Raw genomic sequence first — 25,400 nt, 5'->3', positions numbered from 1 at the left:
GCGTGCGCCTGCGCCGTGACCTGGACGTGGGGCTGGCTAAATTGTAAACCATGGCGTGGGTACCTGCGGAATCTGCAGTGGAAGAGTTGATGCCCCGTCTGTTGCCAGTGGAGCCCTGCGACTTGACAGAAGGTTTCGATCCTTCCATACCCCCGAGGACGCCTCAGGAATACTTGAGGAGGGTCCAGTGAGTGATTTGGCGTGAGAGGGCGGGCTGGTGGTTCTTCCTGCGGCTGGGCAACCGCCGGGTGTCCAGCTCGAACCCTGTTTGTGATAAAGCCCCGCCTGTGTTTCCGTCCCCAGTCGCAGTGGAGTTCGGATTGGATCAAGATCACTTGATTACACCTTTACCGGGCCGAGTTTCTATGAACTTCATTATATTAAACTTGATTACCCATGGCAAGATGTGTGCTCCTAGATTTCCTTGCTTTTAATCCAGATAATTTCAGAAGTATTCTGATCAATGCTTCAATTGCAATTCTGAACTGTTTGTCTAATTTCATAATGAAATGTAGAAATGATTAGCTTGTTTTACTACACATCGACAAAGCATGATAGTAATCACAGTTTTGCATTTATTACTTATTTGTAGGATTGAAGCCGCTCAATGTCCAGATGTTGTGGTAGCTCAAATTGACCCAAAGAAGTTGAAGAGGAAGCAAAGTGTGAATATTTCTGTGAGTGTTATTACCCTTCAGGGGACTTTTTTTTTACCTCCCCCCGCAAATTAAAAGACCATACCTCTTCCTGTAGTATCTAACAGATGTAGGTAGGTAAGATTTGACAACCACTACCTAGGAGGTTAAAACATTTATTGTACTTTTTCTTCCAAAAACACAATTGGCATTTACTGCCGCCAGAGGCTTTCAGTAATCCTGGCATTCATAGAGATTTGCTTGCTTTTCATACTTTAGGGGCATGATCAAATCCTGAAGAAGTCTTTAAATAGGTTACTTAGACTATCCTTTAATTTTAAGTAACATTTTCTAGTTATCTTCATAATTATTATTGGACTTTAATCTTCATGTAGTTTGCATGTTATGATATTGACTGGGTTTTATTTTTTTAAGAATAGAGTCCCATGGTGATTGTTGCAGGGGGTGAGAAGAAAGATGGAAGGGAGTATAAAGGAGATAAATAGCAATGGAAAAATACAATGAAAAATAAACTATGCAAAGAATTTTTAATTAAAAAAAAAAAGAATAGAGCCCTGGCTGGTGTTGCTCAGTGGATTGAACCCTGGCCTTCGAACCAAAGGGTTGCTGGTTCAATTCCCAATCAGGGCCTGAGTTGTTGGCCAGATCCGCAGTGGGACATGTGAGTGGCAACCATACATTGAGGTTTCTCTCTCTCTTTTCCTTCCCCTCTGTCTAAAAATAAATAAGTTTTTTAAAAAGGGAAAGAAAAAAAAGAATAGAAACCCAGATGTCTTTACATTTTTTCTGGCTACTTGCACACTATGAACATTTTCATACACTTATCCAGCACGTTTTTTACTAACCAACTAGGTTGTGTGGGTCACTGAAGATTCAACAAGAGGATGAGACAGAAAAGGTCCCTACCCTTGTAGAGTTTACATTGTCCTGTGAAAGACATTAAACAAATTAATTATATAAAATGACTGCTGCAATGATGAAAATTAACATATATAAGTGACCAATAAATAACAGGGAATACCGTCACTATCTAAATAGTCACAGAAGGTCTCTCTGAAGAGTGAATTTAATTTAAGGTCAGAGGAGAGCAGCAGTTTTTTTTTTGTTTTTTGTTCTTTTGTTTTTCAGTTTTAAATTGCAATAAATCCTTTTCCTTTTATGTTCTAAGTAATTCTTTATCTGATGTTTATAATTAGGAAATTTTAATTCAGATACCGTAAAGTTTCATGTAAGTTTTTAGTTGATATCTTATAAGATGATGTCTTATATACCTGGCTTTAAAAAGTAACTGCAATAAGTTTTATTTCAAGGCACTATGTGATCACTTGTGAACTTAAGTACTGTTTTAGGAAACAAGAAGACCTTTCAAAGTCAGATGCCTTAAATTATTTGAGTGTGTTGTGCCTATGTTGAAATTGTTTGTTTGGGATATATCTTTTTGTTTCAAACTGTTCTGCTATTCTAGAAAGGTAGGAATACATTATGTCTTCAGGGCTCATATCATTTATATTTCTTAGAGAGGACAACTGTTGCCCTGGCAGGGTGATTCAGTTTGTTAGAGCATTATCCTGAACATCAAAAAGATACAGATTTGATTCCTAGTCAGGGCATATACATAGGTTGCAGATTCAATCCCTGGTTGGAGAACCAGTTGATGTTTTTCTCTCGTCCTGTCTTCCTCTCTGTAAATTATTAAATGTATTCTTGGGTTAGGATTTAGAAAAATATTAATATATGAATATTTAAAATAAACAAACTACAACTATTAAACCATTCCAGATGGCTTTTACTGAAGTGACTAAATAAGGATCTTTTCCTAACATTTTAAACTTAGACATAAATAGTAAAGTGAAATGCCTACCTACTTTTTTACATCAGAAAAAGTACTTTTTTTGGTATAGTCTTAATCATGTACTTTATTATTTGCTGTTCATGTTGATTTTACTTTTACTTTGCAGAAGCATGGGCTTCTAGGTACAACACTAATATTGGTTCTAACAATTACGAACTGATCTCTAGCTTTCAGGATGTCAGCCTGCTCCTGAAGGGTATTCCCCTACACTTCAGTGGCAGCAACAGCAAGTGGCACAATTTTCAGCTGTTCGACAGGTAAATGTACTTTAATCATTTAATCAAATTAAATCCCTCCCTCATATTTAATTCTGTTCCTAGACTTAAGTTGGAATAATAAAATTTGTGACTCTGAAGTATAAAGAAAAGAGTATTTGTGAATCAATTACCAAGTTATTATTATAATTATTAGATGTAATACAGTTTAAAACATATTTTCTAAGTGCTAGGATAGTTAGAATGTTGTGCAGCAATTGATTTCTTTGTAGTTACCCATTCTCTGAAAATCAGTGTCTAATTCTTCTTTCTGTAGAATGTGAACAGACATAGAAGCCACTGGAAATCACAACAGCTGGATAGTAATGTGACCATGGTATGTAAGTTTCTGTGTTTAAGTTGTACAGTGTTTGAAACTCCACATTTACTTCCAGTCTTTAAAGATTCATTTACTTAATCTACATTATTCCTTTTCTCTCCCATCTACCCCTTTTTAAAAATTACATTTTATTGATTATTTATTATAGTTGTCCCAATTTTCTCCATATGCCCCATTCCATCCAGCAACCCCCACTCCCTTTAGCAATCCCTATACCATTGTTCATGTCCATGGGTCATGCATGTAAGTTCTTCGGATACTCCATTCTTTATACTGTACTGTACATCCCCATGGCTATTCTGAAACTCCCTACATGTACTTCATAATCCCCTCACCTCTTCACCCATTCATCCATACCCACTTCCATCTGGCAACCAATAAAATGTTCTCTGTATCCATGATTCCGTCACTGTTCTTGTTTGCTTAGTTCATTTCTTAGATTCAGTTGTTGATACATATGTATTCATTGCCATTTTATTCTTCATGGTTTGATCTTCTTTTTCTTAAATAAGTCCCCTTAACATTTCATATAATAATGGTTTGGCGATGATGAACAACTTTAGTTTTTTCTTGTTTGGAAAGCTCTATATCTGCCCTTCGTTTCTAAATGATACCAATCTTGACTGTGGGTTCCTGCTTTTTTGACTTTGAATATTTCTTGCCAGTCCCTTCTAGCCTGCAAAGTTTCTTTTGAGAAATTGGCTGAAGGTCTTTATGGGAACTTTCCTGTAGGTAACCAACTGCTTTTCTCTTGCTATTTTTAAGATTCTCTCTTTATCTTTAACCTTTAACATTATAATTATCATGGGTCTTAGAGTAGGCCTCTTTGCCTCCGTCTTGTTTGAGACTCTCTCTGCTTCCTGGACTTGCATGTCTATTTCTGTCACCAAATTAGGGAAGTTTCCTTTCATTATTTTTTCAAATCGATTTCCAATTTTTTGCTCTTTCTCTTCTCCTTCTGGCACACTTGTGATACGAATATCAGAGCACTTGGAGTTGTCCCAGAGTCTGTACACTGTCCTCGGGGTTTTTTTGTTTTTGTTTTTGTTTTGTTTTTTTTTTGGGTGGGGGGATTCTTTTTTCTTGTTCTGGTTGGTTAGTTTTTGCTTATTATGTTCCAAACCATTGATTTGATTCTCAGCTTCATTCACTCTACTGTTGTTTCCCTGTACATTGTTCTTTATTTCAATTAGTGTATCCTTCGTTTCTGACTAGATCTTTTTATGCTGTTGACTAAGCTCCTTGAACATCCCTATAACCATTGTTTTGAGCTCTGCCTCTAATAGATTGCTTTTCTCCATTTTTGTTTAGTTCTTTTTCTGAAGTTTTGATGGGTTCTTTCATTTGGGCCATGTTTCCTTGTCTCTTCATTTTGGCAGCCTCCCTCTGTTTGTTTCTATGTAGCAGGTAAAACTGCTATGACACCCTGTCTTGGTAGTGTGGCCTAATGTAGTAGATGTTCGATAGAGTTCAGTGGCACACCCTTCCCTATCACCCAAGCTGGGCACTTGAGGTGTGATCTTCATGTGGGCTGAGTACACTCTTCTCTTGTAGTTGAGCCTTGATTGCTATTGGCAGGTCAATGGGAAGGATTTACCCAGGCCAGTCAGGAACATGGACTGGCTATGACCACTGATCACCAACCTCCACCTTCAGCTGTACAGGGGTAGGGTGGTGGTGGTCTGATTTGGTCTGTAGCTGTCTGCTGGGTGCACAGGCTCTGGGGTTTCCTGGGTGGTGAAGGCCAAGGTCAGTCCCCACCTGTGTTTTGCCAGGGCCACCCTGCTTGAGCTATAGAGCAGTCTGAGATGGGGGCTACTTGTGCTGGGCTTGGAGATTCCCAGGCAAAGCCAAGCTGTGAATCTAGGCTGGTTGCTGCTACTTACCAGGCCTGGGGCTACTTAGCACAAGGGTCAGGGCCTGGGGGCTCACTGAAGCTAGCGTTGTTTGTTCGAGAGGATTTAGGATGTTGTGAACCATGAGCCAAGACCAGCCATTCATATAGAAAAGCAGCTTGGGGGGGGCCCAAGTAAGTTGGGTGGCATGGAGCCTCTAGGGATCTCCAGGGCAGGGCAAACAGTATTAGCTAGGTTGATGGAGTCTCATATATGGCTCCAGCATGCTAGCTCTGTGGCTCTGTGTAGGGAGGGTTTAGAAAAGGGATAGTGGCCTCCACCCACCTTTTTGTCTAAAAGAAAGCAGTCTCCTAGCTCTCACCTTGATGCCAGACACTTCAGTTCCTCCCTGTATGCCACTGGTGCCTTTCAAGCTGCTACCCCAGTGCTGGAACTCAGAGGGAGTGAGTCTGAGTAAGTCCATGTATGGGTTCTTCAAGGGGAATTACTTGGGACTCCAGAAATTTCCTCCACCAACTCAATCCCCACTAGTTTTTGATGCCAGAAGTTATGGGGCTTATCTTCCCAGCACTGGTACCCTGGGATGGGGGTTCTGGTATAGGGCTGGGACTCCTCACTCCTGAGATATCTCTCCCAAATTTTTATCCACCACACGTGGATATAGGATCAGCCTGTTCCATGTGTCTTCCCTAGCAGTCTGGATGGATGTGGTCTCTTTAATTTCATAGTTGTAGACTTCTATCAGTTTGATTTCTGATAGTTCTTAGTGATGGTTGTTCTATATTTTAGATGTAATTTTGATGTGGTTGTGCAAGGAAGCAAGCCACAGTTATCTGCAGTGCCATCTTGATCGGTAGTCCCCACCTACCTTAATAGTACCAATTGCATTATATTAGTGGCCTGAAAAATATAAAATCAGTAATGGAAGTTATTTTTATAACAGCTTTGATCCACAGCATTTTGAGCCATTTTGAATAGGTAATTTTTAGGCCTTTACAAGTTTTTAAAGGTCCTTCTAGACATTTGCTTTTTAGGAAATACATTTTCCTATTTACAAAAAGTATTTACAGAAAGGTTGAGTAAAGGCTTATTGAATTTTCCTGATGAGATAATGGTGCCAATACCAGTAACATTTTAGTAAAGCTGTCATGCATACTGAAAAGTAGTATTGACTTCATTTTATCGGCTTAGATATAATATTAAGCTCTTCAGTAGACATGTTATATCTGGGCTACTGAATAAAAAAGGGAGTTGGGGAAGAAATGGATACATTGTTCTATGGCAATACTTTCTTTTTCTGTGAAAAATTTTTAATTTTACTTTTTACATTTCACTCTTTTTCTAAATTTATATTTCAGTTATGATTGACATGCAATATTATATTAATTTCAGGTGTACTCCATGGCAATACTTTTAACCTTTTAGGGAGTCTCATATTCTTTCTGAGAATCAGATAAAATCTATTTATCTTCCAAAGGGCAAAATGCACCTATGCACACAGTTTTGCTAATTTTGGGGTAATTCATAGATTTCAGATCTTAGAAGCTTCTTCTAGGCAGTTCTTCCTATCTTTTACGTGGTGACTCATTGGGGTAAATGGAGGAAGTTGCTTGTGTAAGCTTCCTGAGACCAGCTGAAAGCTAAGAAATTAAGTATATGGACTCTCTATATGTTTCTCCATACCATTTGGAAGTTCTGCTCTAACAAAAGTGTGAAAGGAACTGATGTCACTTGCCTAAGACCATTTAACTCTTCAAAGGCATGGCTGGGAGCCACCGAAGTCTGTCTGACTAAAGCTTTTTGCTATGTTCTGAGGCCTCTAAAAAGAAATGAGGTAGGGGGAAGGAGGTAGATATATTACTTTGTTTTTTCTTGCTCAGTGTAAAGATGTTGTGTACATGCTTATTAATTCAAAAAGCCACATCAGTAATACTATGATATTATTTTGTCAAAAGTGAAATAACCTAACTGATTCAATAAATTATGCTCTATCGAAATAATATTATGTAACCATAACATAAGTTCATCATGGCAAACGTAAACATGAAAATAATAAAATGAAAAAATTTTAAAGCACATCCTGGTGTCAGCTATGTAAGTATAAATATTTATTTAATGATTTATACAATCATTGAAGCTCCTACTATTTTTATTTTATTTATTTTAAAGATTTTTTTAAATTTATTTTTTAGAAAGGAGAAAGGAGGGAGAAAGAGAGAGGGACATCAGTGTGTGGTTGCCTCTCATGTGCCCTCTACTGGTGACCTGGCTGGCCACCCAGGCATGTGCCCTAGACTGAGAATCGAACTGGCGACCCTTTGGCGACCCATCTGGGACTCACTCAACCACTGAGTCACACCAGGCAGAGTAGCACCTACTGTTTTTAATAATCAGGATATTTAGTGCTACCTGCAGCAGAAATCATCTCTAACCTAATGAAATAATGGAGAAAGTTGTATACATTATTTCAGGACAGTCAGCTTTAACCTTTTAGGGTCTCATTCATCCTGAGAATCTAATGAAAGCTATTTATCCTCAGTGGGAAAATTGCACCTTTACAAAATAAGGTGCAAAATAACATGCACAAATAAAAAGTTTTGTTGAGATACCTACTTATATTGAACTGAATGCTTCTTTCCACCACTGGTCCAGCTTTTTACTTTTGGTAATGTAGAGTAAATCTATTCCTTCTTTGGCTGGACATCCAATCAAGTATGTGAAGTATATGACCATGTCTCCTTCCCTGGAACAAACATCCTTGGTTCTTGTAAGCATTCTTAGTGCATTTTTAATATTGATTTCATCTTTATTATCCTCTTTTTGAACATACCCTTGCTTGTCAGTGTCCATTAAAGTGTGCTCCCAACTAAACATGTGTTACATATGGTAAGGCCACCAGGGCACTGTATTTGCCAGGGCCACTGTAGCAAAATACCACCAAGTAGGTAGTTTAACAAATACTAATTTACTTCCTCACAGTTCTTTAGGCAAGAAGTCTAGGATCAAGGTGAGTTTGTTTGCCTCAGGGCCTCTCTCTCCAGCTTGCACATGCCATCTTCTCATTAGTTTCTCACATAGTCTTTCCTCTGTGCACACATGTCTGCAGCATCTCGCATGTGTCCAAATGACCTCCTCTTATGCGGACACCAGTCAGATGGGATTTGAGCCCACTCTATAGCCTCAGTTTACCTGAATCACCTCTGTAATGGCCCTGTCTCTAAGTCATATCCTTAGGTACTGGGGGTTAGCTTTTCAACATTTGAATCTTGGGGGGACATAATTCAACCCATAACAGGCTCCATATCTTTGTGCTGAGGTGGTGGGACTTTGGAGAAATCCTCGTTGTTGTTGTTTTTTTCAAAGTCAGTATTTAAAAAATATATAGAAATAAGTAAATTTATTTATTTATTTTTTTTAGCCAAAATCTGAAGATGAAGAAGGCTGGAAAAAATTTTGTCTGGGTGAAAGGTTATGTTCTGAAGGGGCTGTTGGACCAGCTAAAAACGAAAGTCCTGGAATAGATTATATACAAGTAGGTGACAAGTGGATAAACGAAACAAACAGTATTCTAGTTTTGATGCATCATTTATTGTAAAGGGTCAACAGACTACAGCCTAGTCCAAATTCAGTCTACAGCCAATTTTTTCTACAGCTCATGACCTAAGAATGTTTTTTATATTTTTAAAGGTTTACAAAAAACAAACTGTAAGAATAATATGTGACTAAGACAGTGTGTGGTCTGCCAAGCCTAAAATATTTAGTTTGGCTTTTTACAGAAAGTGTTTGCCAACCCCTGACTTAGTTTATTATATCTTTAACATAAAAATAGGCATCCCAGTTTCTGAAACAATGTATTGTGACATCTTCTAGGTTGGCTTCATACCTTTTATGTTTTAGTTATTTTGTGAGTTAGGTAGGATTTGTTTTTTTCTTAATGATTAGTCATGGGTTAAATAATGAGTGATGAATAGTCAGGGAAACAGAAAAACATATGACACATTTAGAAATCTACTTTAAAATGCTTAGTAGTAAATGCTTATTAGTAAATTGTGTATTCTGGAAATGAAATGTTGAGGGTATATTTAAATTTCACATGGCTTCATAAAGTATGTGGACAACTTCTTGTCCTTTAGGATTCACCTGCGTTCAAGTTTTCAGGTGTTTCAAGGTGTCAGGTGTTTCAGGAACCTTCTGCATACATCTCATTACTATTAAATCCCCATGTTAAGTTCTTTTCTGTTGAATAGAAGGTATACATTGTTTGCTATATGGTACCACATTGTATTTTTCCCATTTAAAACTAATTAATCCCCCAAATGTAAATACTCCAAAAGTCGCTAAAATTACCAAAAAGGCATTAAAAAGACCTAGAACCCAATTAAAAACAAAAACAAAAAATGGCCCAAGGATATAAATAGACATCTCACAGAAAGGAAATACAAATCGTTCTTATATGAGATATGCAAACTTACTTGAAATATAAATGTAACTTGTAACGACACTGAGCTGTTTTTCAGGTAATATATTGGCAAAGAAACCTTGATACGCTGTGCCGACCAGACCAGGAAAACAGGCACTCGTACACACGTGGTGGGAGCGAAGGAAGATTCTGATCTCTAGGGCAGCTAACTTGGCACTGTTTCCTATATAGCTGTTCTTATGGATAATCCCCAATGTATGTTCCATTTTAAAAAGTGTTTTAATTTAATAAAGAATTAAAATTTGTTTATTTACCTTAGTATTAAAACGTGTACAAGTAATGTACACCACAGGAAAGAACCATGTAGCCCTGACCCATGTGGCTCAGTTGGTTGGGTGTCATCCCGCAAAGCAAAAGGCCAGCAGCTCAATTCCTGGTCAGGGCACAAGTTTGGGTTGCAGGTACAGTCTCAGTGAGGGGGTGGATAAGAAGCAACAAATCAATGTTTCTATCCTCTTTTTGCCTCCCTCGTCCTCTAAAATAAATTTAAAAATAACTTTTGAAAAGAACCATTTAAAGTTGCAAGAGTTTAATGCATATCTTCTTAAGCTTCTATAAGTCAGTGCTATTTTCACAATCAAGGCTCCCAGCATTAAATTCCAAAGTAGGTTTTTTTAATTGACTCAGTTTGGGTTTGGAAAAAAATGATTCTAATTCAAGTACCCTTAATTCCTAAAAGTATTAGCTTTAGCTGAAGATTTTTTAAAAGTTTATATCACATATCAATGCCATAGTATTAATAGTATCTTTTTTTAAATTTCATACTTTAACATTTTAATTACTGAAATCATTTTTTTATTTTTAGGTTTATATATTCAGATTTCAGGACATTAGGGGGCATTGCCAATTAAGAGTTCATAGAACATTTTATTATAATAGGAAATAAAGGAATTTTGTTTTAGCCATCATTTGTTTCTAAATAACAGTGAGATGAGAATTCACCAGTTTGAAAAAAATTAAATCCTCCCTTATAATACTATTTAATAAATTTCAATCTCATTTTTCTTCCAGATTGGTTTCCCCCCCTTGCTTAGTATTGTTAGCAGAATGAATCAGGTAAAGTCCATCTAATAATACGGAAAATGCATTCTTTTTTTTTTTTTGTGATGTGAGAGTATTTGAATACATTTACTGAATATAATGTGTAAGACCCTGTCCTAAACTCTTTTAACAGTTTTTATTTAATCCTTACTGCAGCCCTATATGTGGAGCTATTATTAATATCTCTTTTTGAGAGAACAGGAAACAGTTCAAGGTTAAGACATTTGCAGGTAGTTTTCAGCAAGTTTTAATGGCAGCACTGGGATTCAGTCCCAGGATGGTCTAATTCTGGAACTGATGCTCTCAATCATGGTGATAAACTACTTAATTGTATACATTTTAGTTATAAGTCTTAGATTCTGGGGTGTGAAGTAAATACTAAAGTTAGATTGCTATTTCTAGTTCCAGATATCCTACACATTCCATTAAGAATGAAATGCAGTTGGCCCTTGAACAGCACCAGGTTAGGGACACTGACTCTCCTTGCAGTCGAAATTGCACATAAAACTTTTGACTCCCCAAAACTTAACCACTACATAAATTTCTTGGGATAAAGGGAAAAAATGGATTTTGTTTCTTCTGACTTTTAGGACTAGTACTTTGTTACCTATTTAAAGACCATCTATAACATTTGATTGTTTTGTTTTGACATAGCATTAGATACCCTTGGAAGATGAAATTTTTTCAAAGTCATACTCTGTCATAAATTATACTGGCTCACAGTTTCACTTGATCATTTGCACTAAGATACTGCAAAATTCTATATAGTGTTTTTTTTTTTTTCAGAGTGTTTTTAAGTGTCCAACTATATTTGAATAAGCCAGATAATATTTCCAACAATTTGATAAATTCTGTCTGTATTGTTTTAAAACAGATCTTTCTCTAGCTAACTTTCTGTTTAGATTTATACTTTGTTTTATGAAAACAAATGATGGTATTCATCCTGCAGAGATTTTTTTAAGAGCACATGGAATTTTTTTAAGTAGTGATAAACTAAATTAGTAGTTGCTAACTAAATCCTGGGATTTTTTAACCCAAGGTATTGATATTTGAAAGTGTATAAGAATATTATCCTAAAGGCCTCTTCTCTTTGAGCCATCTAATCAAATTACTACATAGAGTCACAGTTCTCTGGAAATCTAAACAATGAGGCCACTTTAATTATTGGGTAACTAAATGAAACTCATGTTGAACTTGTCATTGTTTTACTACTCATGCAATTCTACCTCCTCCCCCTTTTTTTTTAGGCAACAATAGCCAGTGTCTTAGAATATCTGAGTAATTGGTTTGGAGAAAGAGACTTTACTCCAGAATTGGTACTGTTACCTCTTTTTATTTTCATAATCTAGATGAAATTACACATATTTATATATGAGATAGTACTCTATAGTATTTATAGATCTGTACATATTATACATGTGTGTATAACTATGTATAATGCAAATTATGCTCGTTTGCAGTGAGGAGCTTACACTAGCATGTAAATTAACATACTACTTTCTTCATTGAGAAAGTCTTGCTTTGGGGTGGTGGGGAGTGTCAGTGAAATAGTTGGTTTTTATCCTGGGACAAATAACAAACAGGGTACTGACCAGCTACCAGTCAGCAGATCCCTTTTTGAGTGGCACTGACTTAAAGAAGTTTGAAATGCATTTTCTAAAATGGCCTTGAAATCCAACTCATAAAAGCATATCAGAAATAATAATAATAGTACTCTGTGCCAGGCATTTTTCTATTAATTTCTTGAATCTTCTAATAACCTATCAACTATTATTTCCATTTTATTGATAGGAACCTGGAGCACATACAGATTTAGTAGCTAAAGATCACACAGATAATTGGCAGAACAGAGACTCATGCTCAGGCCATCTGACTATACTCTTAACAACTATGCTATACTGCCCCTGTGTTTTATTGCTTTATATTCACAGCTTTTTTTTTTTTTACCTTCAAAATTGGGTATAGTTGGTAGACATTATATAAATTACCTACTTAATCCCCTGATTAGAAGTTTTATCATCTGAAGTAGGATTTAATTTTTAGAAACAAGTAATTTTCACAGTGAAGGATATTTGCAAAAGAGTGTATCTGAGACTCCAAAGCTAGCTGTCAAAGCATAAGATGGACTCTTTGCCTTCCAGAAGCTTATAGTCTGCTGAGAGAAACAGATAAACCACCCATGCAGCACAGTGTGTGAGTGTCTCAGCCTGCCGTGCAGCCAAGTGGCTGAGTTTCTTCCATAAGTATAGGACCGTATTCTTTATCACTAATTTTTTTAGTTTAAATTTTTATATTTTCTCTCCTGCCCAGGTAGCTTAAGCTTTTAAAGTTATATCAATACTTTCTTTTAAATCTCTACTATATATCTTGGCTGGTGGAGCTCAGTATATTGAGCACGGGCTTATTAACCCAAAGGGTTGCTGTTTGGATTCCCAGTCAGGGCACATGCCTTCCCTTCCCCTCTCTCTAAAAATAAATAAATAAAATATTTTTAAAAAATAAATCTATACTATATAACATGTATTATTTTTTTTTCTTTTTAAAAAATATGGACTGCTTCACGAAATTGTATGTCATCCTTGCTCAAGGGCCATGCTAATTTTCTCTGTGTCATTCTAGTCTTAGTATATGTGCTGCCAAAGCAAGCACATATTTTTATTTTTTTAGTTATTGATTTTAGAGAGAAAAGAAGTGGGAGAGAGAGAAAAACATTGATTTATTGTTCCACTTATGCATTCATCAGTTGATTCTAGTATGTGCTCTGACTAGGGATTGAACCTGCAACCTTGACTTATGGGGACAGTGCTGTAACTGGCTGAGCTACCTGGCCAGGGCCATAGCATGTACTTTTTAAGGGAAAAACATCATGTTTAAAATCACTCTTTCTGTTTCAGTGGTCCTCTGTGTCTTTTACATAGTTATAATTAATGTGTGTTCATGTGTGTGTGTTTCTGGCTACATTTCATATATATCTATTTCAGTACAATAATGTAATTCACATGTAATTGTCATTGTCTTAATATCTCATAACCTATGTTGATCCATTATTAATCATTTGGGTTCTTCCTTATATTTTACAATCATGACTAAAATATAAACATTTATACTGCCTTCTTAGCATATTTCTAGAGTAGAGTTATTGGATCAGGGGTTTATAAGCCTTATAAAACAGATAAGTATTACTTATGTTTTTCTTCTGTTCCTTTAATATTTATTTTTTAACTTCATAGTGTGATTTTAAAAGAATGATTACTCACTTAAAAGGGTGATAAATTTGGCTTTTCCTATTAATTAATGAAAGCATACTACCAAAAAATGTAGCTGTATTTACCAGAGGAACTATTAAAGGGTTTCTGAACCACTGACACCTGATTTACTAAATTTTAACAGGATTAATCTTTTGAGTCTTATTTTGAATAATCTGTCTTTTAAATCAACAGTGTTCAATTCCCCTATCCAAATAACTATACCATCAGAACTCTAGTATTGAAAATATCAGTGTTTAAGGTAAAAACATTCATCACAGAAAGTTTGTATATCATAAACTAGCAAAAACAAAAAGGGACCTTTTTTTTTAATTTCTCTCATCTGAAATTCAAGAAAGCATGGTGTTTTTAATTATGGGTTCAGTTGGCATCTTTGAAATTTTCATTCTTTTTTAAATTTTTTTAAGATTTATTTATTTATTTTTAGAGAGGGAAGGGAGGGAGAAAGAGAGAGAGAGAGAAACATCAATGTGCAGTTGCTGGGGGCCATGGCCTGCAACCCTGGCATGTGCCCTGGCTGGGAATCGAACCTGTGATACTTTGGTTCGCAGCCCGCGCTCAATCCACTGAGCTACGCCAGCCAGGACTGAAAAAGGGACCTTTTAAAAACTTTTTTACTTAGGATTACTTGTCTAATACTTTTTGAGAAATATATCTTATTTTATCATCCAAGTAGTAGCTATTAAGGAAGCTTTTTGACTACTTAGTTTTAGATTTTGCTCTTAATTTTTAGCATTGTTACTCTGTGCTCACTAACTTTGAGGAAAGGAATGCTTCAGCAGAGTTATATCTTAGACAGTCAGAGGTTTAAGCAACTTCTAAAGGTAGAGACCATTTGAACACCTGAATACTAGCTTTACATAGTAAACGTATGCCTGAAAATTTGAGTCAAGTTGAATGTATAATAGCTTTTTTCTGACCTGGGCCAGTTCACCCCTCTTTAGGCAACCTGGTGCCCCCCCACCCAACCTGCTCCCAGGAAGTCACCAAATCGGCATAGTGCACTGCAGCCCAGAACTCCTGGGATTCATTCGTTCAAGTGATCCTTCTGCCTCAGCCTCCTGAGTAGCTGGGACTGCAGGCATGCGCCACTGCACCTGGCAATAATAGCTTTTTTCATGTAGAAAATTTGTCACTATTTGTAAAGGAAACCTGAACATACATCTTTTTGTTTAAGAAAAATTCTTACTGGTTTGTGGTTCCCTGAGGAACTAACTTTGTGTGTTGCATAGATTGCTATTTCAAGCCTGTTCTAGTATTCTTCAGGTTTCTCCCAAGTGATGTGTCGTTGGTTAGAATAAACTCAGTCTTAAACACTACTGATGAAAACATAATTTAGTATAACCTTTCTGGGGTACATTTTAGTGATTATATCTCAGAAACATATGAACATATATACCCTTTGACATCACCATATTATTTCTAGGAATTTACCCCAAGAAATCAATCAGAGATGCTCTAAAACTTATGTTCCAGGATAATTATCACACTATTTTTTTTTATGTAACAGCAACAAATTAAACATCCTGAGCTCTCAACTATAGGAAATTGATTAAGTCAGTTATGGTGCATCCACATGGAACATTCATTCCACAAATATTTTAATTAAGCCCCTGTTGTATTTCAACTCTAGACTGGATTCTAGGGGCATAATGTCTACCATACTCTCACAAAATCTGGATGATAAAAGAATACACCAGCAGTGACAGGAAAGTATAAGTGCTTCATTAAAGAGTATTTACATAAACACCATGCTGAGACCAATAACATCTCTTCTTAATCCAACTTAACATCATGGGAAATGTTTATTATGTATTGCAAGTAAAAAAGATGGCTACAAAATGTTATTACCTTACTACTGTCACAGTGATGAAACTTTATTTTTAAAAGTTGTAAGTCTACATAGAAAAAAGGTAAACATTTTTAAAATTAGCAGAAAGTTTATCTGGATGGTGGGATTTCAGGTTTATTTTTCCTTTGTGCTTTTTGTATTTTTTTACTTTTTCTGCATTACGTGTATATTACTTTTGTAATCAAAAAGAAAACCCCATTTTAAAGGGGGATGGAAATAAATTTAGCTTGCCATGGTATTTATAGAACTATCAAAACATTATTTCATATAGAATATAATTCCTTTGTATAGACCGAGGGGACAGAGTTATAAAATTATAAAATGATCTGTATACTTATCTATAGAGGGCAAAGAAAAAATATATCTTAATTTTTCAAGGATTTATTCACATCTTAATGCAGTAGTCTGCCTGTGAATTAGTACTATAATTGTAGTAACAATCTCTGAAGCAAACTCTTTGGGGATGAGAATATTTTGAAGTATCTAATGTTCTGTCTCTATAGTTAGAAGATACAAAAGATGTGACCCTTTATTTTCTATATCCAAACATAGTCCAGTTAAATGTTCTGTGAATTTATTCATAGCAAATAACCAAACACAACTTTGGACATTTTAAAAAACAAGTGAAAATATGGTGTAATATTTTCCTACTTACTACTTTTTAAAATTCTATTTAGGGAAGATGGCTTTATGCTTTATTGGCTTGTCTTGAAAAACCTTTGTTACCTGAGGCTCATTCACTGATTCGGCAGCTTGCAAGAAGATGCTCTGAAGTGAGACTCTTAGTGGTAAGTTGGAATATGGTCATAAAGAAGGATTCCAATGAAATAAGAAAACATGGAGTATTTTATTAGTCAGGATTAGATTTGGCCACATAATAGAAACGCCCCAAATAACAATAGTTTAATTAAAACAACTTTTTCTCAGATAAAGAAAGTCTAAAGGTAAGCTAATCAGATTTAGAATGGCAGCAACTGAGGCTTTTGAGTTCTACCACATCTGGCTTCCATCCTCAGCTCACCTCACGTCCCAGACGGCTGCTGGAGCTTTGGCCATTGTATTTCATTATAAGCAGTTGGAAAGAAGAGAAGAAAGAAGGCTGCCAGCCTCTTTAAGAGCCTTCCCAGAGGTTCTACAGCACATCTGACTATATAGCTCATTGGCCAGAGTTTAGTCACATGGCCATAAAAAACTATGGAAATGTTTACTTTTTAGCTGGGTGGCGGTGTGCCTACCTAGAAATGAGCTTCACAGTAAGGGGGGAATAGGAAGCTGGAGTAGTCACCTAGCAATCCGTGCCCCAGTGATTGATTTGAATTTCTCCAGTCAGATCTCTAAATCATGCATGTAGCATTGCAACAAAAACTAATACAAAGTTCTGTTAAGCCCACTTCTGTTTTTTTATAGCTCCTTTCCCCAACCCTGCAACAAAATGTAAACTCCATTGACTACTCCAAAATACTTTCACTGATCTAGCATGATATGGCCCAAACTTAATGTCCTGTACTCCCAGCAAAATGTGCCTGCTGCTCACTGTTTCCATGCTTTGTCCCTAGACTATTCCCTCTGCAAAAGAGCCTTTTCACTCTCTTTCAAACTGTGTCTAAATACCTTTTACTTTTCACAACCTGGCTCACATTCCACCATTTTCTCTCAAACTTTCCCTGATCCCAACAACTAAAAAGAATCTCTCCATCCTCTGTTTTCCCAGTATACTTCATATCTTTTTTCCCCATATTTCTAAATAAGATTTTGAGATTTTATTTATTTTTCAGAGAGGGAGAGAAACATAGATGTGTGAGAGAATCATTGAGCGGGTTGCCTCCCACACATCCCCAGCCAGGGATCCGGCCCGCAACCCAGGCTTGTCCCCAGACTGGGAACTGGACCAACCCACTGAGCCACACTGGCCAGGGGCACTTTGTATCTTTTTATGGTACTTTACACATTTTTCCTTTCATTGAAGTTAGGATGTGGTTATTTCATCTTCTGTGCTATTAGCACATACTATAATGTATTTTATTCAGCTTTGTCCCATGTAGTGCTTGTCACATAGGAAATTGAATAGAGTAACATCATGGATGTGTGTCCCAAATCTGAATTAAAATATGACACGTCTGTTATAACATTACTCAGTAGGTTATTGTGACTCTTCTTGAAATGTATGAAAATAAATTTCATATTCTGTAAGGCTACTTTTTATGTATCTTAGGTTTATCATTTTAACAAATATTTAAAGTGAACTTTCTAAAATGTATAGTTCAGGAACTACTTCCATCATAATTAAGAGCCCTGATCTGGAATATTTACTGGTGTCTTAGGCTGGAAGCCAGAATTTTATTCCTTCTTAACTGTTCTTTATAATATTTATATATATACTTTTTCCATTACTGTCCAGTTAGGACATAGGATTTTTTTGTCACTCTACTTGGAACTAGGAAAACATTCTCCAACGTTATTCCCAAAGTTACTCTTCCTCAATTCTTATTTCTTTTCCCATCAAGGATATTTATTTAAAAGATAATCTTAGATGTTTCTTGAGGGATCATTAATTCTACAGTTTTGTCCTTTTTCTTTGAGGTTATCTACTTTCATATGGTTCTTACTATCAGCTAATAAAGTTTCCATGTTTTGCATCTTAAAAGGAAATTCGTTTCAAAGATATTGGAGGGGAACAGAGTACATTTTGAGTTGTGCCACATATGGCTTCCTTTTTTTTTTTTTTTTTTTAGAACAGCAGAGATGATGAGAGGGTTCCTGCTTTGAATTTATTAATCTGCTTGGTTAGCAGGTAAGTAATCTTTGACTTTTTGCTTCCAAATAGTATTATTAATGGTAGTAGAGAGTATTGGTTTTTGTTTTGTTTTGTTTTTTCACAAGACCTACAGAAACCAAATTTCTGGAGTTTCTGGAGAATTGTCTTTCAACAGGTAGAGAGTATTGTTTACATTTTACAGTAGAGGAAATTGAGGTGTGTAAGAAAACATATGTATAACAATTCTTTTCATTTTTCTTTGTAAATAATGCTGCAATGAAGATCCTCATACATACAGCTCCATTATTTCCTGCAGTTAAATTCCTAGAAGTAAGTCAAAGGGCATGTACAGGTACACACTGCTTAACAACGGTGGCATGTTCTGAGAAACGCATCATTAGGCAATTTCACCATTGTGGGAACGTCACAGAGTGTAGTGATACAAACCTGGACGGTATAGCCTACTGCATACCTAGGCTATATGGTACACCACCACCATATAGGCAGTGTCGTTGACTGAAACATTATTTCAGCGCAGGGCTATACTTTTAAAACTGAGATATTTAATGCCAGGTTGCCTTCCAGAAAGCTCGTACCATTCTGTGTTCCCACCGAGTGTCAGTGAGAGTGTCCATCCCCTAGTCAATACTGGGCGTTTTCAGTTGATATAAATATTTCCAATTTGAATATTAAAAAAATACAATCAAATTATTTTTATTTGTATTTGTTTGTTTACCAGTGATGGTAGAACATGTTTCATTTTTTTTTTGCAGTTGTATTTTTTTAATTGCCTGTGTCCCTTGTTCATTTTTGGTTAGGGCATGTTTTCATTTAGTATTGGTTTGATTTCATTTCTTACATTGAAATTCCACCTGGAATTTACTTGAAAACTTGAATAGTTTACATTCTTGTGTCTATATATTTATAGACTACACACACATTTATTTTAGGTCTCTTATTGGACTCAATGTTTTTGTTCCATGGTCAGTGTTTTTATTCCAATCCCAATCTTATGTGAGAAACTTGGTTCTGGCTGACAGTAAAGAATGGCAGATCATCAAGTCAATTAACATGCAAGCAAAGTTTATTATTGATACTTTCACAGGCCTTGCTGAGGTGGGGGTGATAGGCTTGGGTGGCAAAAATCAACGGCAGTAACAGCATCAGGTCTTTTGTCCTGAGAACTTACATAAGTTGGCGGGATGGGGGTAAGGGAGTTACGTATTGATTGGTGGGTAAAGACACTGCAAGCTTCCCCGTGGTGGTCGTGACTAACCAAACTTAGGTATGTGTGGGGGTCTGTTAGCCCAAATTCTTACCTTGCTCCAGACCACATTTGTTCATCTTGTTGTAAAGCAGATATGTGACAGGAGGCAGTTAATTAAAGTTGAAGCAGTTACTCAAAGTTATTTATGGGTTCTTTCTGTAAGCAGTAGGGACCCCCATATAAAATAGATAGTGACCAGAGGTAGGCAATTAACCATTTGTTTTATGGGCTTTTTCTTTGGGTACTGTGGACTCCCTCCTCTTCCCCTTCTAGACCTTGGGATGAATACACAATTTCAAAGGCTTTCTTTTCCAGGTAGTGGAAATGATACATAGAATTTCAAGGACTCCTCTTCTCCTATGCTACCATGGTATTTCTTGTGATGTTGGAACACCTGGCAGACTCACTGGACCAGGCTCAGGACTGCTGAGTTAGTGGGTCAGACATGTTTCCCTCCCTCTCCCTGCCTTGGTTTGCTACCTATCCTACCTAATACCAATACCTTTTAAAAGATTTATAACATACTTAAATATTGGGAAGGTAAGTAATCCTGTGTCCCATTATCCTTTCCCATTACCAGACACTTCTTTGGAGTTCACACTCAACATCTAGTTTCTTGATCTACAGCATAGGTAGCAAACACAAGGCCTGAGGGCCAAATCCGGCCCTCCACCGTGTTTTATCCTGCCCAGCACCTTGTTTCTACCTGGCGGCAGCGCCGAGCTCTTGCTTAACTGTTAAGGAGTAGTTACATTTACACAGTCCTAAAATTACATTCAGCCCTTTGAAGGCAACTGCAAGGCTGGTGTGGCACCTGGTGAAAATGAGTTTGACACTCCTGATCTACAGTTTTGCTGCTGACAGTAATTAATACTTACTGGGCACTTTGTGCCATGCATTTTTCGTAGTGCTTTATAATAGAAACTCATTTAATTTAATTCTTGGAAGGCAGGTGCTTTTACCAGTTTACAGATGAGGAAACAAATGACAGAGAGAGGTCAAATAACTTCCCTTCCATCACAAACTAGTAAATGGCAGAGCTAGGATCCAAACGCTGGCAGCTTTACTCCAGAGCTGAGCTCTTAGCTGTGCTTATCACCCAGCTAACATCTACCTCCTCTGTTGGTAATAAGGGTTAAAAGAGAGGCTACAGCATTGCCTTAGACACTATATATAGTGGGTCTCTAATCCTCATACAATTTAGGGTTTTTTTCTTTTAGACAGGTTCAGAAAGATTAACTAATTGATGGTTCAGTAGACTAGTACTTAATGAAACCAGAGACTTAAACACATCATCTGCTGGCTAATCTAATATTTTATAATACTGTACACTCAAGAGACAAATATCCAAGTGTATTAGTCATGATTGTTTTTTCCCTCAGAAAGTTAGGTAAATGATAAAAGTTTTATCCTAGAAAAGTTTCTGAGACATAGGCTTCACTCAGCAAAATTTATAGATAATATCAAGTTTGAAAAAGGTCATATAGGCCTTGACTCTATTTGCAGTAGCAGCTCCAATATAAGTATGAGATTCTAAGTCTTGTATTTTTTATCGTTAGTTTTGTTTGTTTGGGTAGCTTGAAGGCAATAACTGGTAATTCATAGCAGTACCTACTCAGATGAGTGGAATCCCATTCAAACAGGATCCAATAATTAGATACCTCAATTATTTTACCAATGATGATTATTTTTGAGCTTCTTACTATGGAGATGTTGAAGCACATACCAATGTAGAAGAATAAACCCACCTGGACCAATTCATCACCCAAGTTCGACAATTAACTGTTTACCAGGATGTTTCATTTATCCCATCTTTGTTGTTAATGTATTTTAAACACATCTCAGACTTGTCATTTCTCTTCTTTGAGTATGTATTTAACTGACAAGAGCTTTAAAAGAATATGATTGTAATAGTACCACACCTCATAAATTTAATAATTCTCACAGCATCATATTTCATGTTCCCTGATTATCCCCAAAATATCTTTTTAATTTTGAATTTTTTAAATCTAAGATGCATTCATTGCATTTGTTTGATGGGTGTTAAGTCTCCCCATTGAGCCCCCTGTAGTTTTTCTTCATCATTTATTTGTTGAAGAAACTGGGTCCTTTGACTTGTAAAATTTCACTTTTCAGTTTTGACAACTAAATCTCCATGGCAGTATTTAATGTGTTCATCTCTCTTCCATATTCTCTGTAAACTGGTAGGTAGGTCGCAGGGGTGTCCAACCTATGGCCCATGGGCCAGTGTAGCCCAGGATGGCTGTGGATGTGGCCCAACACAAAGTTGTAAATTTACTTGAAACAGTATGAGATGTTTTTGTGGTTACATGTCACAATGTATTTAATGTGTGGCCCAAGACCAACTCTCCTTCCAGTATGGCCCAGAGGTGCCAAAAGGTTTGACACCCCTGGCTCGGAGGATTGATAGTGTTTGTCTGTCTGTCTGTTTGTTAAGACTCCATGGATGCTATTGTATTACATCAGGAGGCATATGTCTAGTCCCGCTTTAGTGGTAAAAAAGTTGATCATTGTGTTCAGGTAAAGTCAATCCATACCTTTTACCTGTCGGTTTTATCAGCCATTGATGATTGTTGTATAGATGCATTATTTCATTAGGATTCTAAAATGCTGCTTTTTCTATTTCTCCATAACTAGAACTTGTTTCTATAAAAAATAATTTCCCTTCAACAATTTAGTTACCCTGAAATATAGTTTACTGCCCAAAAACCCAAAAGAGGCTACAGGCTATATTCTTTCCCATTGTTAGTTTTTGGGATAATGAAGTTGTAGCCTACCAGTCCCCAGAGATGACCAATAAAGCTGTTTCTGTTTTTGGATTATTGTTTTAAATGTGGAGGTTTTAACATCTGATAAATTTCAATCCATTGCATTCTTTTTGATGCTCAAATGGTTCCATCTTTGGCCAGTGGGAGCCCTTCAGATCATTTTCTGTGTTTTTTGTTATACAGTCCTAGTGGTCTTTTTAGTCTCTCTCTTTCTGGTATGTCCAAATGACTCATTTGTGTCTTGAACATTTCTGGATCTGGATCTAGAATTAGTCTTTTCTCCTGGGAGTTCTGGTTCTTCTTTTCAAGTAGATGATGGTATTTAGAATCTACAGTTTGGATGTTAGGGAACTAGCTATTATTAAGTTGGTAAGTGCCTTAAGCCCTTTTCAGTGAACAGCTAGGAATTATGCATTTTTTACAAACAGAAAAATAAAATCCTGAGTTCAAATCGATATTTCAGTTCTAATTGAAGATTATGTGATTTTTCTTTAATGTTTTTTCTATGATGAAAATTCTGGTTTCTAACCATATTAACATAAGTATGGCTTTATCCTGTAATATGCACATAATAGTTTGAGAATAATACTGTAATGTCACTGACAGTAAAAATATTTAAGTCATTTAAAAACTTCCTTGTTCTTTTTTTGTCCCTGGTATATCTTACTAAAAACATGTATCATAACACTGTATTTAAGGTCATTTGAAATTATTCTCTGTGGGGTTATACTACCAACTTGATATATAGGAAGATTCATTTTATGGAGTTTGATTTATGATTTTACTTTTATTTAATCTTGTTTTGTAATCATGTCAAATATTTACATTGTTCCAAAGTTACAATTATAAATCAGGGTACATTCGGAGTATTTTAGAATTCACTTTTATCCTCTCTAGCCTCTTTTCTCTCTTCTGTAGTTATCCATTTTATTACTAGTTTTTGGTTTATCCTTCCACTCATTGTTTCTTTGTTTCTTTTTAAAAGTAACAAATACTGTGTGTATATAATTTGCATTTTTCCAAACACTTACAAAAGGTAGCATGCTAGACATTGTCCCTTTTTTTTTTTTCCACTTAATCCTGGAAACCATGCTATAGCAGTGAAGATATTTTCCTCATTCTTTTTTTGTGAAAGCTTCAGTCTTTTATGGTATAGATATAATTTATATCTAGTCCCCATTAGTGCTTAAGGGGGCTAGTCCCCTTACTGATAGACATGTGGATTGTTTGAGGTTTTTTGCTATTATTATAAGTAGTGCTACAATTATCTTTAAGCATGCGTTCAATTATTTCTTCACCAGGTATTTTGACCAACGTGATTTAGCCGATGAGCCATCCTGATGTAGCTGTTCTCTCAGGGATAGAAGATACTTGTGATGAAGGCGGCCTGTATGAGGAACTGCAATTCCAGTTCAAGTACAAACTGCATCATAGCTTCAGCATTATGTAAGGGGTCTTCATCTTAACTGTGCAACTTAAGCTGATATGCAGAAGATAGAGTATATGGATTTGAATATCTGAAGTATCTTTGGATAATCCCACCTAATTTCAGATGAACAGTTTTGAAGTTTTTTATAACCACATACAAAAGTGTATGAAGAAATTTTACGAATGCCCTTGGTGCTGCTTTATTTACATATATACACATAAAATTTTATTGAAAATGTTTTGGTTACTAAAATTTTGTTTGACTTTTGAACAAAAGACAAGAGAGAAAGGTTCTTAGAATTAAAATCGAGATTAAATGGCAAATGTGTTCGTAGCAACAAAATCAAACATTTTCCCTTTACGGTCAATACTTTTATTTAAGTGGTTTATTGCACAAAACTTTTTTAACATTTTTAATAATACCCTAACGGGTTGACTGCTTTAATTTTTCTGTCAAATCTGTTCATATATAATTTGTATCTCAGGTAGAACATTTTCCACCTTAAGTAACAGAAGATCCTAGTAGCAATGGTTCTTCAAATAGTTTTACTTTTCTCACATAATGAGAAGTATAGAGGGGTGCCTACTGGCATTGGCCCAACGAATCCATGATACCATGGTCTCTGAGTCTTTTGGTCTTTCCCTCATGGCAACAAGATGGCCCCTGCAAGTCAAGGGTATGTGTCTATTTTCAAAACAGGTTTCTTTCTCATACAAGCAGAACCTTCTCCAGATATCCACAGCAGACTTGTGTCCATCTGTTGGCCACAACTGTGTAGGATGATCACCTCTAGTTCCAAGAAAGGTGGAGAAGTGAAACTGTAAGCCTTTCCAGACTTTCTAATAGAGGTAGAAAAGGAAAAGGGAATTACGAATAATTGTGAATCAGGGAACCAATACTTGTGCCACTAGTTACAAATATAGTAGATATAATTTACATTTGAATCTTTCCTGTTATGTCTTGAGAAGGCTGATTTTTAAATGTCAACTTAATAGTCCAAGTTGTTGTTGTTTTACCATAATTTAAGCATTCTCTCATTGTTGGATATCTAATGTTTTCAGTGTTAATCCAGCATACAAAATGCTACCATGAGTGTCTTCATTGTACATAACTTTTTGCTTTGTTAATGTTCCGAAGAGTAGGGTTGCAACTCGTACGAGTCTTATCAGTTAATATTGCATTTGAAAACTGAGGTTTTAAAAATAAGGAATTTTATTTCTCATCTGATAATTCTGGTGTAAGTTCAGGGCTGGTACAACCACTCATATAATATTTTAAGTGTCCTGGGCTGCATCCAGATTTCCTTTTTATCAGTTTTAATGTGTAGCTTTCATTTTTTTAGTCATGATATGGTTGTTTTGCTGTTGTTTCACATCTGCATTCTAGGAAGGATAAAAAGGCACCATCTTGCCCTGGCTGGTGTGGCTTAGTGGATTGTGCCCTGGCCTGAAAACAGAAAGGTCAAAGGTTCAATTCCCAGTCAGGGAACATGCCTGGGTTGCAGGACAGGACCCCAGTAGGGGGCATGTGAGAGGCAACTGATTTCTCTGGCACATTAATGTT

General features: G+C 36.2%; 1 protein-coding gene, 1 long non-coding RNA gene and 1 other non-coding gene across 7 annotated transcripts; 1 reads left to right on the top strand and 2 right to left on the bottom strand.

The window, feature by feature from the left end:
- Nucleotides 1–25,049, top strand: GEMIN2 (gem nuclear organelle associated protein 2). Of its 5 annotated transcripts, XM_028507757.2 has the most exons (10): nucleotides 3–187; nucleotides 593–677; nucleotides 2,676–2,765; nucleotides 3,040–3,099; nucleotides 8,377–8,490; nucleotides 10,450–10,494; nucleotides 11,727–11,795; nucleotides 16,275–16,385; nucleotides 18,330–18,388; nucleotides 23,710–25,049. In XM_028507757.2, the coding sequence occupies exons 1-10, from the start codon at nucleotides 51–53 to the stop codon at nucleotides 23,747–23,749; spliced, it is 810 nt and encodes a 269-aa protein (XP_028363558.1). In that variant the 5' UTR covers nucleotides 3–50; the 3' UTR covers nucleotides 23,750–25,049. The 5 variants fall into 5 exon arrangements, with proteins under 5 accessions (XP_035884830.1, XP_035884826.1, XP_035884837.1 ...); XM_036028937.1 differs by lacking the exon at nucleotides 16,275–16,385 and having other exon boundaries at nucleotides 1–187; XM_036028933.1 differs by lacking the exon at nucleotides 3,040–3,099 and having other exon boundaries at nucleotides 2–187.
- On the bottom strand, nucleotides 13,022–13,128 carry LOC114493571. The gene has a single exon (XR_003684205.1). It is a non-coding gene; the product is annotated as a U6 spliceosomal RNA (small nuclear RNA).
- Nucleotides 13,897–14,520, bottom strand: LOC118501280. Its single transcript, XR_004903906.1, has 2 exons — nucleotides 14,345–14,520; nucleotides 13,897–14,045 (listed from the first exon to the last, which is right to left on the bottom strand). It is a non-coding gene; the product is annotated as an uncharacterized LOC118501280 (long non-coding RNA).
- Nucleotides 25,050–25,400: the final 351 nt, after the last annotated feature.

Source organism: Phyllostomus discolor, chromosome 1 (assembly GCF_004126475.2).
Source record: "Phyllostomus discolor isolate MPI-MPIP mPhyDis1 chromosome 1, mPhyDis1.pri.v3, whole genome shotgun sequence".
Classification (NCBI taxonomy): domain Eukaryota; kingdom Metazoa; phylum Chordata; class Mammalia; order Chiroptera; family Phyllostomidae; genus Phyllostomus; species Phyllostomus discolor.
The sequence above is the reverse complement of the archived record's forward strand: the minus strand, read 5'-3'. Positions and strand labels throughout refer to the sequence as shown.